Below are 19182 nucleotides of genomic sequence, written 5' to 3'. Positions count from 1 at the left end.
CTTTATGACCTATACTGCAGACAGACACCAGGGGGCGATCAAGATTGAAAAACTACACTTTTGGGGAGCTGTTGTCCATCTTTATATACAGTCTATGGTCAGAAGAGGGTTTTAAGATGAAATTCCTTATTAAGAACGGTTGGTGAATGACGCCTATTGTTGTTTGATTATTTTCCCTTCCCAGATACTCTGCAGCAGTGTTGTCTTTTAAGAGCCTGAAGCATTTTAATAGTCTCTTTGTCAGTGTGTCTCTGTTTGTTCCCCAGTGGTGGGATGTGGACAAAGGCGAGGCGCTGCAGACCTTCTTTCCAACGGGAACAGCGCTGAAGAGGATCCATGTCTCATCCGACTTCTCCACCTTCGTCACCATTGACAGCATCGGTATCCTCTACATCCTGCAGAAGGTAGTGTGACATCCCACTCCAAAAGACCAAAAAGAGGGAAGTTCTCTTCTAACCAAACACTGCATTTGTCTTACAAAATCTACAGACTGTACACACACGCTTGCAGAGGGCTGAAATGAAAGCTGCTGCATCCAAGAACCAAACATTTCTGATACCAGGTTTACATTCAGGCTGAAAGTAGTCACCAGCATTACAAACAATCACTGTCACTTCTGTGGGGTCAAACGACTCCGCTGACTTTACCAGTTTGCACCAGCTCTCAGTGAAACTGCTCCAGTGACAATCAATCATCGGAGGCGTCGATGCACCATGAAACTCTAAAAAAAACCCTGCTCCAATCTCTGTTTTATGTTTTGTAGAAAGAATAGAGCAGCAATTCTTATACAAAGCAAAATGTTCACATCAAAAATGCGTTTTTTGACGATCAGATCTTCACCAGCAGATCTTTTGAATCATTAATACCTAATAAAAAGGTATATGATATGTGATCCTTGCATCAAATGTGAATATTAGGTGTTAATCCATGTTGCATTAGGGCTGAATATTTACTGCATGTGACATGAGAGATTTTCTACTACTATCGTGCACGTCCCCTAATCTGTTAGAAGTAATTAAGTGCATTTATTCATGTTTTGATGTTAATTTTTCATGTTTTTGTTTGAGGGCAAATCTTCAGTGTCTGGTCAAAACATAGTATGAACAGTTTGGGGCCTTTTATTTACACTGCAGCCTTAATGTGAATACTGTAGGTACTGGAGGGTATGTATGTTTTGTGTACATGAGTTTCAAACCACCAGCATAGAGAGAACTCCTGGTGCACTTTGATAAACATTAAAAATTGATAGTTCGATTAAGTTTTAATGACCAGGCATTTAAAATCTTTTTAAAGCCTGTAAGTCTATTTGTACATCCGAACTATTTGTACTTTTGAACTTGGATCAAAGGTAAATGTTTTCTACAAAAAAATTTCAAATGACTGTGATTTATAATTTATAATCAAATCAACTCTTGCTATTGTGAAAAGGTACTTTTTGTGCTTTTTTTGGCTTAATGTTGTGTTTTGTACCATCTTTTTTGACACTCTATACCACTTTTCTCACATTTTTATCTGCACGTTGTCTAAACTACTGAGCCTTTTCCTGTTATGAGCACTTTGACGCAGGAGTTACAATCTCTCACAAAACTTTACAAATGCGGCTTTGTTCAGACGTAATCAAATGGATCCTTACTTTGATTTGATTATAGAGATGAGTGTTTATTCCCAAGTATGTGACAGACTTGCAGTGGAAATGATCAAGACTCCAGGTCTAGTGGGAGTAATAATAACGACATAAAGACAATAAAATAATAAAAGTAAGGATGCATTTCAGTGTTTCTGAACAGTGCTGTCATAATCACATTGTGCTCTTATCGATTGGTGCTTTTAAGTCTCTGTCTACAAACATATTGATGTCTGATCAGGACACTCAATCCTGTTATATGGTGTGGTGCAATGTGAGTGTAATTTATAAAAATTTAAACTCCACATGCCATGAGGACATGTCTGTCTTGATTTTGTACTTTTAATTGAGTCACTCTTAAAAAAAATTCCCTTTTTAATTCAGCTTCATTAAAAAATTAAATAACACAGCTTTTTTTACTTTAAAAAAAACTAAATAGTCAGACAACATAGAAACCCAGTATTGTCAAAACTGACAGCAAAAACAGGTGAAATTAAACAATAGACGGACAAAGAGATGGCATTGACATTACATCTGCATAAGACTTAAGAAAATCTATGAAAAAACAACTTTCAAACAGGAGGGTGATTTGTCAAATTTAGATCTGTGTATATGAAATTCACTGAGAAAGTTTATCATAAAAGTCAATGAATTACAATGATTTAACAGTATATATTAAAGATTTATTTTCACAGTCATCAGTATTTCTCAAAATATATACTTACAAATCTGTCAAATAGCTGAACAGAATCTGTTTGCACTATATATTTAATATAGGTTAGAATAATAATAATAATAATAATAATAATATTTTTTATTTGTAATGCACTACATAATAATAATAATAGTTTTTATTTGTAATGCACTACATTTAAAACGAATGGTTGGGTTAAAATGTAGCTGTCTTGATACTTAAAGCCGAAAATGAAAGACTGCTCCACTGTGTAGAATCATACTAATAAGTGATTTTCCTGATAAATACTTTTGATAAATGTATGTTATTGTAATACTCTGGCTGCCACATGGGGGCGCTGCTGCACGCGAGAAACATGACGCAATTGGACGTAATAAACGCACGTTCAGGAGGAGTCCTGATGACGCGTGCCAGCCAAAACCCAAGTCAGGTTACCGGAGAAACAAGCCTGAAAACGGTTTTAATTTACTGGAAAATACTGGACACCAGGGGAGAAAACAACAACAGCAGCAACAACACTACTGAGCGGGACATATTTTGAAGACAACTCGGCGGAACAAAACAGCGACACAGCGTGAGACAATCGCCGTTACTCTGAAGTTGTCATTGATGCTAGCTAAAGCTAACCGGCTACGTTGACAGCGGCTGAAGACGCCTTCAGCACATTTTCAGAGCATTTTTGTGCTCAAAATACTTCTTTAAACTGTGGCCAAAAGGATGAAGTGTCATAACAAAATGTTATGTGTCTTCAAATTAAATGATGTGGTGGAGCTTATACACCGGTTTAAGGTAAGACAGCACTTTAACTACACCACTTTTTTGGTTTGTTTATTGTTTTGCTTGTACAGTTAGAAGGATTTGGATGTAAAATAGAGAGTTTTATTGTGAATTATCAAAGAAAGTCAATAACAGTTTTACTGCGTGATGTTTTGATGCTCTTTCGGTGCGCTGGTTCTGGAAAAATGAAACGTTAAAACGGATTTTTTGGTTTCAGCAGCACCAATCACGTAACTGTCAGCTGACTAAATAATAATGTCGCTCAGCCCCTTACGAGGAGTTTAAGGGTGTTTTTCGGATTTTAGGACTTTTCTAGGATTATTGGACGCCTCCACGATTTTTCCGAGGACATTTCGAGGATTTCATCACGTTTCTAGAATTTTAGGATGTTTGTAGGATTTCAGGACATTTATAAGATTTAAGGAAGGTTTTGTTGGCTATTAGGGCATTTATAGTAACCTAGGACATTTCTAGAATTTCAGGACATTTTGTTGGATTTTAGGACATTTATAGTAATCTGGACATTTCTAGAATTTCAGGACATTTTGTTGGATTTTGGGACATTTATAGTAATCTAGGACATTTCTAGAATTTCAGGACATTTTGTTGGATTTTAGGACATTTATAGTAATCTAGGACATTTCTATGATTTCAGGGCATTTTGTTGGATTTTAGGACATTTCTAGAATTCTCGGATTTATATTATGATTATGATGTTAGGATGTTTACAGGATTTTAGGATGTCTCAAGGATTTCAGGACATTTCTTGGAGTTTAGGACATTTCTAGGATTTATTATGATTAAAGGATTTTAGGTTTTTTCAGGGATTTTAGGACATTTCTTGGATTTAAAGACATTTCTAGGATTTTAGGATTTTTATAGGATTAGAGGACATTTCAAGGATTTGAAGGCATTTCTAGAATTTTAGGACATTTGTAGGATGTTTATAGGTTTTCAGGACAATTCTTGGATTTTAGGAAGTTTATAGGATTTTAGGACATTTCTAGGATTTTAAGACATTTCAAGAAATTTAGGACATTTCTAGGAATTATGATGATTAAAGGATTTTAGGACATTACAAGGATTTTAGAACATTTCTATAAAAAAATAACCACAGGTTTAGATGGAAAATAGAGAGTTTTGTTGTAGTTTATCAGCTAAAGTCACCATCAGTGTATGGTGTTTGTATGCAACAGTGTTACTGTATAGTGAGTCAGTGAATGATCAGTGATCATAAACCAAGTATTGTGATTTTAATGTTGCCAGTTCTAGCAGCCTGCGGGAATATATAACTTGCCTTGTGGGGTCAGACACAAGACTTTTATATATTCTACATACTGACATCTCTCTTCTGATTTACACACACAGGCTGGAGGACACTCTGAGCTGCAGTTCATGATGTCATGAGGTGTTCACATTTACTGAGGTAATGTAGCTGATGTATGTTTTTAACACCACCCTGTCACCACATCCATCAGCTGAGTAAACCTGTATCACTGGGTGACGGCTGGGATCCAATTCTGAGATGAGTTATGTGTTGTAGCAGTGATTGATAAATCTCAAGTGTGATTCGTCATTGCTTAATTAAATAGATTTCTGTGTGATGACAGATGTGTGTGGAGGGCTAAAATGAAGGTGAGCGTCAGTAGATCGCACATTAGACTGGAGGAGGAAATGGTAGCAGTGTTAACCTCACTATAGTATCAGGGCTTGTTGTGGGAGTTTTTATGAGGATTTAGTTACTTCACCCACAGAAGATTATAGACCTGTTAAATACAGTGTTACCAGAAAATCCCAATGATTTATTACGACAGAAATTTCCTGGAAAGAACTACATTCATTTGATGCTAATTACAGGGAAAATAGTACTGGGGTTTAAATACTCCATTTAAAGCCCAGTACATATGTTAATATGTTTTATACAAACTTCACAGTTTGCATTCAAGTGTCTCAATTGCCACATTTTTGATTTTATCAAGTGGTTCAAAGTTTTGGTATCTTATTCTTCTGTGATATTGCTTAAATATAACAGTTACATCTTGTTACAAACTAAATGCAGGTCTTAGTCAAATTGAATAAAGTTTGTACAGTGCTGTTTTACATGAAGTAGAATGGATTTACTGTATGTTTGAATGACACCTCGCCGAGGGCACCAAAATGGCTAGAGCCGGTCCTGCATAAGACAGTTGACGGGACATCAGAGTGGTCACAAATGTCTCTAGAAATCAGTCAAACCATCTCTTGCATGAAAAATGGAAAATAATCCTCAGTTTGCCTAAAATAACACCAACGGACCTTGTAACAAGACCTTTTTCAGTGTAAAATATGGCTGTCATGAGCTCACCATCCTTGTTTCATCTGGAGCCGCAGCTCTGGATGCTTTTGGTAAATCTGTCCTTTATTTAGATTTAAAATAACGACGAGCTCCAGCACACAACAAGAGGCCTTGTTATCTGGCCAGAACAGGACGACATCACCTACTTATCCTCTGACAGTAAACTTGAAACCATTTGTCTCGGGGTCTTTAGACATTCTGGGCACTGGAGAGCATCATGGCTGCCAGTCAGATTCGGGAACTGGTCCAATCACGGTGCAAGACTTGGAGCAGCCGTATGACATGCTAATGCAATGTTGCCAGCTGTCAGTTAGACTTCAGTGCTTTCTATTTATAGACTGCCATTTAGAGGGTGATGTAAAGGCGCCCCGGTTTCCTGCTGCAGAAGCCTATATATCGGGTGGTATACGTTCAGTGGCGTCTGTGCTGGATGTTTCCATGATCTGAAAGAGGAGCGAAAACATTGTGCCAGATTTAGGTGGTGTCTTTTATAGGTGGATGAATGCTGCATGAGGGTTTAATCATGTTCAAGCTACAATTACTCACATTTGCATAAGAAGAAAGCCTAGATGTCTGGTTTTAAGCATGCAGTTAGCCACAGGCCTGTGTGAGAAAAATCTTGATCTCCTTTTTATCACAGTTACACCTGTGCAGACTGCTTTAGAAGAGCCATATAACTGAAAATGGAAAACAAATGATTTCCATGACTTGTTTCCGTGTCTTTGTTTGCACCTCCGTCACCACGTGCATTTACACACCCTGCAGTCTCCACGGGAATGGTGTGAACTTTTTAAACTCTGGTTGAGGTGTGCGCTAACTTCATTAATTCAGCTCTCTCTTGCTTAATTAATCTTTGTCTGCTGCTGAAGTAATTACAGTGATCTGGCTGTCTGTGTGTCTACACACCACTGACACCACCTTCCCCTCTCGGTGCAGCTGGGCCAGGGTTTCCCTCCCGCAGCCTCTGACGTCTGTCATACTGTAAGCACTAATTCACTTTGGCATGACCCCGAGTAAAAGGAGGTGAGGCTTTGTCCTTTGAACTCCTGAAAATGTCTTCCCGTGTTAAATGAATATTAAATAATAATCAGCCGCTGCTCTCGTGAGTGGCAGTACAATGTTTACAATCTCCAAAAAGAGCTTCTCTCTGTCCTTCAGAAGGACGCTGCTGAGTTAATAATGCGTAATTGTTTTGATGATAAAAGCAAAAACAAACAAACAACAACAACAAAAAAAACAAAGTCATGTTAAGAGATTAAATCAGGAAATCGTTTTGGATTTTTAGATTGCACCCTGGATAGCTTTAAAAAGCCATTGAAAATGTAAAGTTCAGAGGCTCTGTAGCCTAATTAGCCTGATTTACCAGCAGTATCGGTTTAGGTGTGTAGGCTAATGCGAGGTTGATATTTAAACCTTTCTATTTTCCCAGTGAGAGGTCTGCAGTCGCACGTGGACTCCCAGGAGATTTTAAAAGGTTCTGTTTCAAAAGAACTCAGCTCCCCTCCGGCTTTCCGTCTGCTGTCTAAGACTTTCATTTTGTTTTCATTTTCTCCGCTCTCCCTCTCTCCTCTCATTAATTTTTCACTGCATGCTATTTCTCAAGCTCGTGGCTCTGCGACGTGCAATTGTGCATGCAGATTTTCGGGTTGCCAGCCAAACACACTGACACACGCACACACACACGCATATTTTGAAAAAAAGTGAGGGACGGTGGGCTTAAATACAGTCACACATGTACGCTGTCAGGGAGAGAGAGGTGTGACTTGTCAGTTTGTGCTGGGTTGGTAGGAGTAATGTGTGACTTTGTTTGAGCAGTAGTGATTAAATCAATGTTTGTGGTGTAATACGGCTACAAATAACAATTATTCTAGACATTGGTTAATGTGTTGGTTCCTTTTTCAATTAATTATTACACTGGTTTAACTCTCTATTTTCCTATAGTCAAAAAATGTCCCATGACAATAGCCAAACACACAATTTGTTTGTCTGTCTTTAAGCAATTTCCAACTTCCCCACCCTGTCTGTGGCACTGCTTCCTACTGAACACATACGTCTTTAAAATGTATATATAGTTTCACTAACTGGCAAATTAATTAGCTACTTCTAACAGCTATAAAAGTCAGACTGATCTTCTAACAGTTGAACTAATTATTATTTTCATAATTGATTAAGCTTGAAAAAAGTCCTCGTGACCGAAACGTCAACACTTTTAAAAATAAATTAAAGCAGAGGTATTAACTTTTTTGCAGGAATTCCCTTTTTGCCTTTTTTTAATTTCCTTCTTTCCTTAAGTATAGTAGATGAGTGTGTCAGGTATTCTCTTCATTGATTGTTTTGTGTATGAAATGTCAGAAAATATAGTGAAGGTGAGGTGAAGAGGGGGACAAAGAGAGAATGTAAACAGGTCCTGAATTATTTACATGATATTATCGTATTTGTATTAGTAACATGAAATCAATATTTAACTTTTTAAATATCATAGTTATTGTCACTTACAGTGTGTTTTGAATCCCCTAATTTCTGTATGTTCTTAAAAAACAAAAAGACTGAATATCTAAATTCCAATATTAAAAACAGAATATCTACCTGGCAAAGGAATAGCTGAATATTCAGGGCCAGCTCTACTTTTCTATTGATTGATTAATCTATTAATTGACTAATAGTAGCTACTAATAATTTTTTGTCTTAAATTCCTTAAAATTGGTTATTAAAGAATTGTGACCAAGGATATTAATTTAAACAGTTGGAAATTTGTTGGCAATACGGTACATAACATAAATTACTACAGACGGATTTTTGGCATTTCTCTGTTGCATTTTTTTTTTAAACATCTCGGCTTTGCAGATATATTTTCACTAAACTAATATCTGTGAGTGTATCTGCCTGTTGGGCTTTACAGCCAATCTTCTTTGTGCTAATTTGCATAAAGAATTATTCTTAATGATACATCTTTATTATTCCCATGCACACTGAGAAAGACCTTATCTACCGTGTGTGTGTGTGTGTGTGAGAGAGAGTGATCTCTACCTGGTACCAGGCCTGGCGGTGACGCCTGCCAACAATAGCAGCTACACTGGTTACAGTTCTCTCTCTGTTGCCAGCACTCACACACAACTCATCACACACACACACGTTAGTGTTGTCCGTCTGCTCTCTGACACCCCTGGAGTATTGGGTTGCCACATTATCATTCCCCTGTGTCTTTTGACCCTGTTTTGTTGTTACATCCTCACTCCGTGTGTGTGTGTGTGTGTGTGTGTGTGTGTGTGTGTGTATGTGTGTGTGTGTGTATTCTCCTGACCTTGGCCAAACACTGGTTCCTGTTCCTGTCAGCTGTTGGCTCAGCTGCGCACCACCTTTATTGCTTTCCCTCGTGGAGCCACAGGGCTGAGGGCCAGAAGTCGTTCCACGTTGGGCCGCTTCCCATTTCTCCATAGCTGCTTCACCTTCCCTCACCCGTCTGCCCAGATGGTTTGGGGTCGATTTGGGAAACGGTGGCTACGTCACACAGAGCAGGGATGGAGAAATGTCAGAAAACGTAGACTCTAGTTGCTGCTGTGTAAACTAGTCAGGGTGCGAGATATAGGATTTAAGTGGAAATTGAAATGGAATAGGGCCCAGAGAGAGCAGATGCTGTGGGCACCTGTGTCTCGCCTTGTCCAGTAGCTCACTCAGTCAGACCAGTGGCACCCTCACTGACAAACCACAGGAAGAAAGGGAGGGAAGGAGGAGGGGGAGATGGCCTACCCCTTCACCAGCTGGAAGGCATCAATGAGTGCAAAAGACCAAATGTGTGCTGTGAAAAAAAATGGCCCACTGACCCCTTGAATTATTTTTATTCAAACAATTTAAAGTCTGCCATTGTGCAGAACTTTATGTAAATTAGAATTTCATTTGATCCTTTTTATAAATTTTATTGAGACTGTGATTATCTAGAAGAGAGGGAGAGGGTGAATTAATGTCAGCTTTTTTAAATTTAAATATTAACGGTAATATGAAACGATTTGCTGGATTTTATTGAAGGCCTGAGAACACAGATGTGATTATTTGTCCAGTCCTACTTTCATTCTGCACACTTTGTGTCTTTGGCTGTGTGCAAATCTGATTGTGTTTATGTCCTCTCTCCCTGTAGGAAAAACTGCCTTGCTGAGACAAAATGTACAGTGGGATGGAGACCAGTTGTTGAGGGAGGCGTCATTATACTAGTAAGTGTTAGCAAAGTAAGTAAATGCGTAACATATGGATGCATGCACATACATGGTCACAGCTTTTGCAAATTTGCACTCGTTTCACAGTATTTCTATTTTATATTCCTGTTTAGCTTTGTGTTTTTTCTCCTATTAGAGCCTGTAGTATACCGAGTGTTGGATGAGGTGTTATGAAAGCAGCAGTAAGTAGACATTTATTCAGAGGGAAAAGGTCCATTGTCTTGCTCAAGGGCACTTCAAACCTGTTGATGATGTGTTTGCATATACCGGCTGTTTGCAGGAAAACGCTTCTGCTTACAAAACAGTTTCTCAAAACCACTTGGCCACCCTGCAATTACACATTATACAACATCATTTTGAGGCAGACAATCAAAGTGTCTTGCTTGACAACTCATTTGTCCCCTTTGTATCGCTGCTGCCTCTTCAATCACTCAGTCTCTGTCACTCATCCAAGCATTTAAGCACAGATGTGTTCAAGAATTGTGAGGCTGGAGTCATTTAAACCTTAACAGCAGCAGTTTTTAGGATGAAGCAAGGTGCTGCTCCCAACAGATAAACCTGAAATACATGCACGCAGACACAAACTACTTTAGACAGAGCATTATGCTTTAATCTGGTTTTGTACCCGTGAACAAGATTCGTGACGAGAGGGAAAGTGCAGGCCACCTAAAGTTCAGCTGCAGTTTTAAAAGCCTCTTAAGGCTGAGTGGAATGACGGTGAGTTTTATCTTACCAGCATTAAGGCTAAAATATGCATATTGTGTCCTGATCAGATTATAAGGTCCCAAGATGCTACCCCTAATGTTTTACAGCATGTGTCTTCAATATCAAATGTGAGCCCTTAAACATCTCCATCATATAGTTATTTACATAAAGAGCTTTGGAGGGATGGATAAAAACTCTGAACATTTAAGAGCATGTGAACTTTAAGTCTCCAAAGGCGACAGCTATGATCAGAAGGATGTTAAAGTTAGAGGTCACATTGAGTCATTTGAAAAACAAAACAATATAGCCAGTGTCATTTCACAATGTTATTTATGCATTAAAAAAAATAAGAGAGACAATTGTTTAAACAAATAATTTGAGGAATACAAGGAACTTGTGGTTTTGGTTTAAAAGCTCAATGAGTTAAACAGGGTGTGATTGGTCCTAGAGGGTTCAAGAAACTAAGAAGATGTCGTTTTCTATGTGAAGGATCTCTTTGGTTGACAAGGATTCGGCTTGTAAAGTAGTATGGACTTTCCCTTTTGGAATAAACCCTCATGTGGTGCGTTTACTATCATGGGATATTTAAATCCTATTATTTAGAAAGCTAGAATTGATTTAGCCAAGCTTTTGTTCCTGGGGGCTACTGCACAAAACTAGAATTTAGAAATCCAGGATAAGGGAAAAACACGTGGCTTGACCTAGTCTCATCAGTGACTCCTGGCTTAATCCGTTGCACGTTTGCTAAGCCAGGACGAGAAGGTGCGACTATGTCAAGCCAGGTGTAAGTATTCTGGATAAATGCACGTTCACGGCTGTCATGAGTAGACCACATGTGTCGATCACAGATTGTCGTGATGCAGACATGGAGAAAACATGTGCAGCAGTTGAGCAGCAGCTTCTCATGGAAATGTATGTGCAGGTATATAATGTGCAAAAAAGGGAAATATGGACGTTATAATCAAACAGAAAAAACTTCACAGAAGACAGTGAGTTAATGTGGAAGTAATGAGAGAAATACATAAATTTGTTGATGGTATAGTGCAGCGGACAATGATATTGTTTTAAATCTCCCTCAGTGTACAATGAAAGTGATAACAGTCAGCCTGCTTTAATGAATTACAGAGTATTTTAATGCAGGCTAATAAAAGTGAATAAAAATAAAGACCATGGAAAAAAAGACCATGGAATAATTATAAAACATATTTATTTCTGATCAGAGAGACAGCTGACTGAACAAATGAGGCACCGGGATTAAACAAATTGGCCTGGTCGGGAGTCAAGTCTATTCAGCCTCGACACCTGGAAAATCCTGGCTTAATCTGCTATCTAGGTTTTGTGCAGTAGCCCTCTGGTGCCATAAGAGACTCTTATTGGAGTGACTCCACTGACTGAAGGCACACTGGCAGCTTTTATGACGATGTCTTATGGAGAAAAGAAACACACTCTGGTGTGAGCTCAAGTAAACTTTCAGCTTGGATGTTGAAGGTGAAATTCTGAATTCATTAAAGCACATTTTCAATGGAGCTTGTTTTGTCTCTTGGTGGTGCAGATCAGACTCTTGTTTGTTTGGTTTACAGCTTTGAGGGAGCTGCCGTTTGAGGTTGTTTTGTTGTGGGGCAGATTTCTACTCTCGTCGTTAATTTTATCTCAAGTTGTGTGCCTAAAGAGTCTCTCTGCTCCTCACAACACTGCGCAGTCTTGTTTTTATGGTATCGAGTGTTAGTGCTGCTTCTGTCTTGGCTATATTTATTGAGTGACCTTTCTCTTTTTTCTTTTGTTAAATATGAGCCAACATCAGTGAGTGGAAGCTATTTTTGTGTATAATCATTCACATTGAGGGCTGAAAGTGCTGATACGATTCTTGCGTTTCAGAACGAACACCAAAACTTTACTTATTTCGATGCCCTATTTTGGAGCATATAAACTTTTTTTTTTCTCATACAGAACCCACTTAAATATAATAAAGTGAGTTCCTGAGTTACAAATTTCGTGTCCAAACTTGAGCTCCAATTTACAGAGCCAGTAAAGGTGAAATGGGTGTGGGGAGGAGGGGGATAGATTGGTAAACAACCTTTAAGTTTGACCAAGCAACAAACTGAGTCATTTTTAACACGGCTTTATAAGGAAGCCATTATTGTGCTTACTTGTGCCAGCTCTCTTGCACCATTTAGCATTAAACATTGGTTGTCCCAAACAATTAGTGCTGCCGCTGCCGAGCTGAAATGAAGGCAGACAGAGCTGGAGCCGCGTGACTGGAGCGGGCTGATGAGCTGTGTGGGCTCACAGTCTGTTTAGCCTCAGGAAGCTTCTGTGTCTGCGCATTCGTGCAGTTTATCTGCTTATCTCTGAAAACATTTGTTTACTCATTTGTGGTGCTGCTAAAAACAGCAACACGCACAACAGCAACTAGACTTCATGCTGGTTTTTGACTTTGAGGATATAGATGGGATGAAAGTCGGTGACGGTTTTTCAGTCTCGTTATGAGATGTAACCGCTCATGATGGCAGATGGCTTAATTTGGCTTAATGACTCCAGTCTGAGGAGCTCCTCTGCCCATTCAAGCAAACTTGCTCAAGAACAGAGCTCATTAAATAGAGCGCCTTAATGTGTCATTGTGTTTGAATATATAGTAAGCACTGCTGAAGACAGCTTACTGTGTGGCCTCTCTGACCTCTACTGTACTGGTTAGTGGTGCAATCAGTGGCTCCTCTAAACCTACAATCAGGAAAATCAGTAAATGCATCCAGTGTATTTTAGCAGAGAGTGAGGGCATTTCTAGTGATTTATCCCATGTCTTCATTTGATTCAGTCTTAGAAGAACAGTTGAACATTTTTGGAATATAAGCATATTTATTTTTAAGATGAGGTGATCAACACCGCTGTCTTTTAATGAACACATTTTACTTTTTTAAAAAAATCTGCTTGGGCACGCTTCAGTCCCATAAGTCATGCCTTATGGGCCAATAGATCAGGGTATTTTATACCCAGAAAAATAGCTTTTGTCAAAACTGTTCTCATAAGGACCCTTATTTGTGATAATTCATGAAGCAACAGTGATGACAAGTAAACATGATGGGAAATGGTATCCTGATACAACATCTAACTGGGAAACTTGTTACTGAACTACAGCACTCAACTATTTATGATTTTGTTTTGGCTTTACTGAAGTCCTGTTCCGCCCCCTTAGTAGTCTAAACGCACATTATGCTTTCAGCATGTTTACCAACCTGGATGATTTGTAATGCTCTATAACAAGGGGGTGACAGAGGCAGTTTATATTTCAGTCATCAATTTGACATCTCATTCATTGTCCTCTTAGGAGAGACAGTATTTGTTTATATAACAGGTGCATTATATTTAAATGTTGCAAAGAAAAGGTGTATGCAACAGATGCTGAAGCTAATTTGCAGTCCCCATAGCTGTGTTTGTTTTTGGCTTTTTTAATTTGGAGTAAACCAACATCATGACAAAGTAAAATAATAAACTGTATGAGAAGTATGGAGCTCTTTTCTTTTGCAGCTCCACTTTGTGATTTCAGGTAAATAAATATGAGTGGTTTCTTTACATAAACATCTTTCTTCGTGCAGCTAGATTTTTCCTCGTCTTCCTCATCTCATGTTCTTCTTAATTCTTCATTGCGTAAAAGATGAGTTTGTGATCTCTGCTGTGCTGAGTCTTGTGTACTGCAAAAGGTGACATAAGCAGCTTTGTGTGACTGCTTGGCTTTGCCGCTGTCATCTTGGGTTCACCGTTGGGAGACGGCTCTCTATGAGCCCGCAGTGTCGTCTCAGCTTTAGGTGTTCTGGGAGCAGACGTCAAACTCGGCTCAGATATGCCGGCCAGGATGTTAGCAAGAGCCCGTCAGCTCTTATCGCAGTCATGCCAGTTGTAGTTTTTGTGTTCTCCAGGGTAGATCACCGTACAGCTCTCCCACACGCTTTAACATCACCCGCCTTACAAGAGAGACGCTTCTGCATTCAGCGGCACATGTAGCAAATTGCCGTTATGTAAAACGCTTCCTCTGAGCCTTTTGCTGTGCTGTCAAATCTCATTCTGCTGTGGCACTTAACCTACATGCTTATCCTCTGCCCATTTGGCACTCTAAGCAGGCCAAAGCTAACAAACACAGATTTAAATTCTGTTTGATGCTGGCTTTCTGTACAAATGTGCAAATTAAGTGAATAAAAACTCGACGCAAATGTGACGTTATTTTCTATCTCGACCAACAGCCTCCGCTTCAACTCTATTTTTACCAAATCTGCGTTAGTTTAAATGGAGTTGTTGTCGTGGCTCTATTTATTATACTTTTTTTTTAAGTTTTAGGTCTGATTGTACACTCAGTGGCCACTTTTTTTTTTAGATATATCTGTGCAATTGATTGGAATTTAATACGATTATTCCATCATGGTTTTTCAACACAGTTTGTAATGTTAAATTTAAAAAATGTATGCCTCTCCCCTAAGCCATAAAAAAAACATACGTTCCTTCCCCAGTGCTCAAAAAAATATTTGACCTGCCATCCCCTTTTTCCCTTCCCCTCTCATAAATAGCAAACAGTCCCTTAGTTATATTTAAATATTCTGTTCTAATCCTGTTTTGTTGTCATTATTCTTGAAAATAATATATATTTTAAAAAGCTGTTATATAGTGATGAAAAAGAACCGGTAAGGAGTATCAGTGGTTGTTTTAGAGAATGCATCTCTGCATCTATGTTCCCAGCAGAACATTGCATTGTAACGAGATAAATGGCATCATCCACTTTACCAGCTGCTAGTTTCAGTTTTTTTGGCTGATCGGTGCAGCTTTTTTGCAGCATGCGTTTAAACATCAGTATCACATTCAGTCATGTTCAATTAATTCTGGGAAGACAAAATCGTGATCAAGATTAATATTTCGTTCATTTTGTAGCCCTGGAAGGAAACATGTTTTTCAGACTGATCCAGCCGCTCCTTCACTACCCGTAAAAACAGACAGCAACACTTTGAGGCTGTTTTTGTGAATGTTACTTTTGGAGGACAGTGCAGGTTTGTTTTGTCCAAGTTGCTTCTTTGTACCTTGCAGAGATAAACTCTGCCAGAGTCTTCTGTGAATGTGTGTTCTCCGGTGTATAAGAGAGAGAGTTTTATTATTTGGCTCACTCTCCTCACTGTGTCCAGCTTTATCAGTTTGCACATCCTGAGCTAAGCCCAGTAGGGTGTGTATCTGTGTGTGTGTGTTTGTGTCCACACCTTTTGTTAAAGTCTTTTGCAGAGGTAGTTTGTTCCTCTATCACCCACTTTTCAGCAAGTCAGTTCCATTTTGGATGATTTCAGTTCGTTATGATGATGTGAGCGCTGTGCTAGGTGCAAAGAAATGTTTTGTGTTCTGCCAGCTATTTACCAAATTCTGCAAATTGACTTTATGTAAAATAGTTTCTCAGCGCAGATCCTTCCTCCGTTTCTTGTCGTTTGTGTATTCAGTGTGGATTTGAGTGTGTACGCAGGATAAACAGTGAGAACCAGAATCTCATTGTGATCACAAGCCTGCACTTTTGCCCCCAAATGGGTTCATTAGTTCTCTGTTTGAAGCTGTCCCTGTTGAACGAACGCCAGATAATATTGTGATTGTTACATGAGCAGTTTTTACATAGTCGTCTCATTTAGCCGGTAGCCGTGGGCAGCACACACCATCTGGAACTTTGGCCCTCTCCCACAGTCTGATAACGAAACAAAGCATGTACTCTTCCTGTCTTACACTTCACTACAGACAGAAATTTAAGACATTAATGTCTTTGATTTCTTTTTGCCAATTATTATTTTTGTTTTAACAGAGCAAAATATCTGCAGTGTTCTTCATGTGTTTCTTTCGTCCGTCATTGTTCTGTCCCCATCTCATCGTCCCGCTTTGTGCTAATTTAAGTCCTTTGCCTCAACCTCTGCCAGCAGTAGAAATAAAATCAAGCTGTTGGAGCTTTAGGAAGCCTAAATACAGCAGCCACTGCACCACTCGCCACTCCTGGTCTAGTCTTCCAGAAATAATGCCTTGAATTACCTCCTGCTCTCATACTGCTGTGGTCTACTCTTTACAAACAATAAAATGTTTTGTCAGTTTTCAACAGAATGCACCAAATTGCAGATTGGTAGTAAATCACCAGCAAACCAATGCACCGCAGCCGCCATCTTTTCCCCTCCAATTGCAGAAAACGGCCCAGCGGTCGTTTCTATTGGCTGCAGATTGTGACCGTAGATTGTGAGCCCTTTCATTCAGCGGTTTATAGCTCATGACGAATGCTTGTTCAGCCTTTCAGAGGCTCACTGTAAATGTCAGTCCTCTGGAGTTTAATAAACACTCAGCCAGGGGTGCTCATCCTTTCTTCCACACATATTTGATTTTTTATTTATTTATTCATTTTTTTTTATAAGACTTGGTATGAGATGGGGATAGTGTGTAAAAGAACTACCAGTAGTGCAAATCTGGCAGTAAATCCAGGATTATAGTGGAGCGTAAACTCTTTATACAGTTTATATGTGGAACGTCCTATAGTTTAGTTACACTGTATTTCTGAGCCAGCATAAATCCTGAGCATTTATGCAAATCAAGTATTGAATATACATATTAAATTCATATCCCTCCAAATCCCATATGTATGTTCAGCTTTTACAGGGTGTCTGCAGGTCCTTAATAGTCTTAAAAATCCTTAATTCAGTTATTTATACAAGCAGCAGGCCTTGAATGGGGTTAAATATCTTGAAATTTAAATTCGTGAGGTCTTAATAGCCACTGTATATCTCTTTTTGTCAATGTCCTAAAAAATGTCATGGTGTAGTATGCCACCAAATTGTCACTAAAAATGTCGTAGTATTGTATGCCATAAAACTGTCAAAGTATAGTGTGCCTTTTCCCAAAAAGTACAGTATTGTACAAGAAAATGTCATAGTATCATGTCATAAAAAATGATAGCTCTGTCTTAAAGAAAGTTAAGTATAGTCTGCCATAAAGATGTCATAAAAAATGTCATAGTAGAGGATGCAATATAAATGTCATACCAAACTTCATGTCATTAAAATAAAATAATGTCATATAAAAATAAAAATAATATGACAGAAATTTTTAAAAAATCATTGAAATGTCTAAAATTTCATGAAAAATATAGTAGTCATTTAAAATCTCATAGTATGCCATCAAAAACTAAAAAAACGATAGTGTAGTGTGCCACTAAATAAAAAAGTAAATAAAAGTCATAGTATTCCATAAAAGTTGTTATAAATCATGCTATAAAAGAAATAAATAATGATAAATGTTGAAACAAACAAACAAAATCCAGTGTGGTATATATCATCCCTGGTCTGTTTTAATAATTTTACCTTTAATAACATTCCTTTAATACACTTTTTGGCTACTGCGCCAAACTGAGCCACCATAACAAGCATCTGCCAGCTTAGGAATGACAACCTGTAGAGGGATCTTTCTCTCATTATACTTAGTGGCACCTTGAGATTTGGCTCAAATTACGATCTGTCATCAGTGGCAGTGTTATCTAGCTCTTCATTAGGTGTTGTGTATATTCTGATTTTATTTTGTGGATGCTGCAGTAGCACAAGTCCCTTCAGTATAAACATAGCTGTTGTGATGGTTCGCTGGCTGTCTGTCAGGGTGGTGTCATTGTATGTTAGTGGTTTTTTAACATTACATCAACATTAACCACAGCCTGGCTTATCATTACCACATGTATCAATGTGTCAGCTGGGTGGTCTGGAGGGCAGTGGAAGTACTTGATTGACCTGGTGCAAACCCCTCTGTCAGAGTCGATGTACTCCTGAGCTGTCCGCATTGTGATGTCGAGCAGTAGTAAGTCACAAACTGGAGTTGCTCATCTGGTCATCACCATTAATCAGTTCTTATCAGTTCTTTGGCAGTCGTAATCACCTTTATTGATTTTGGGCAAAGCGACTAGAGGTTCCAACTGATCACCAGAAGACAGGGAGAAGCTCCTTGAATATCAATTGCATTTTCAGTTGTGGCTTGACTATCAGAGATACGGTGGCTGTGCCCAAAAGCTTCGTCAAACTTTAACAGCAAAAGTATGGATCGTAAATAAATTTATTACAATGGAGTGGCTGAAATGTGTACATTATGAAGACACAATAAAAGAGGTTTTTAAAGAGGAGTTATTGTGCTTCAATAACCTTTCCTAAAAGGAGTAGAAGCAGGATGGAGTTCATTTTAATACCATCTCAATATCTTTCTTCAGGAGTTTTACAACAATTGACACTTGAGTTACTGCATCAGTAATGGCTTTCATAACTCTCGGGTGTGAATCTCCCCTTTAGGTTCAGTGTCAGGGAACTCCCCACATGGCAGACGGAAACCCCGAGGTGGCCAAAGTATTGGTTATCAAAATATTGAGGAGCTGGAAAAGTATCAGTGACCAACATGAAGTGGGAGAAACCGTAAAGTTAAAAGTGACCATCATGAACTGGACCTTATATCAGGTAAAACACATCCACACTCACAACCATGATTTGCACTGAACGATTACACTCCTCTACATCTCTTCTCAGAGGATTAAGGAACAGGACCTGCTGAAACTAAAAACATTTGAATACACTGATTACAAAACACAGGATTTGGAATATGATATAGACCCTGACAATAATTTCTTCTCTTCCATTGACAGCAACTGCTACTGCTACACTGACGAACAGTCGGAGCATAAAATCAGATGGCAAATTCTCAATTATCCACTTCAATAGCAGAAGCATGTATGCAAATTTCAATCTCATCAGGGAATATCTACATCAGTTTTCACAACCGTTCAGTATCATTGCAATTTCTGAAACTTGGATAAATAACGATA

The 19182-nt window shown here is 38.6% G+C and overlaps 1 protein-coding gene and 1 long non-coding RNA gene across 3 annotated transcripts in view; both read left to right on the top strand.

Annotated features, from left to right (window-relative positions):
• Window positions 1–887, top strand: part of apaf1 (apoptotic peptidase activating factor 1) — a 50803-nt gene extending 49916 nt beyond the window's left edge. For both annotated transcript variants that reach the window (XM_042511054.1, XM_042511053.1), the window contains exon 27: window positions 267–887. In XM_042511054.1, coding sequence (XP_042366988.1) covers window positions 267–413 — 147 coding nt within the window. In that variant the 3' untranslated portion in view covers window positions 414–887. The remainder of the gene's footprint in view (window positions 1–266) is intronic.
• Window positions 888–4461: 3574 nt separating this feature from the next.
• Window positions 4462–18799, top strand: LOC121961180. Its single transcript, XR_006107031.1, has 3 exons — window positions 4462–4521; window positions 9563–9635; window positions 18656–18799. It is a non-coding gene; the product is annotated as an uncharacterized LOC121961180 (long non-coding RNA).
• Window positions 18800–19182: the final 383 nt, after the last annotated feature.

Source organism: Plectropomus leopardus, chromosome 22, assembly GCF_008729295.1.
Source record: "Plectropomus leopardus isolate mb chromosome 22, YSFRI_Pleo_2.0, whole genome shotgun sequence".
NCBI lineage: Eukaryota > Metazoa > Chordata > Actinopteri > Perciformes > Serranidae > Plectropomus > Plectropomus leopardus.
This window is presented reverse-complemented; position numbering and strand designations above follow the sequence as displayed.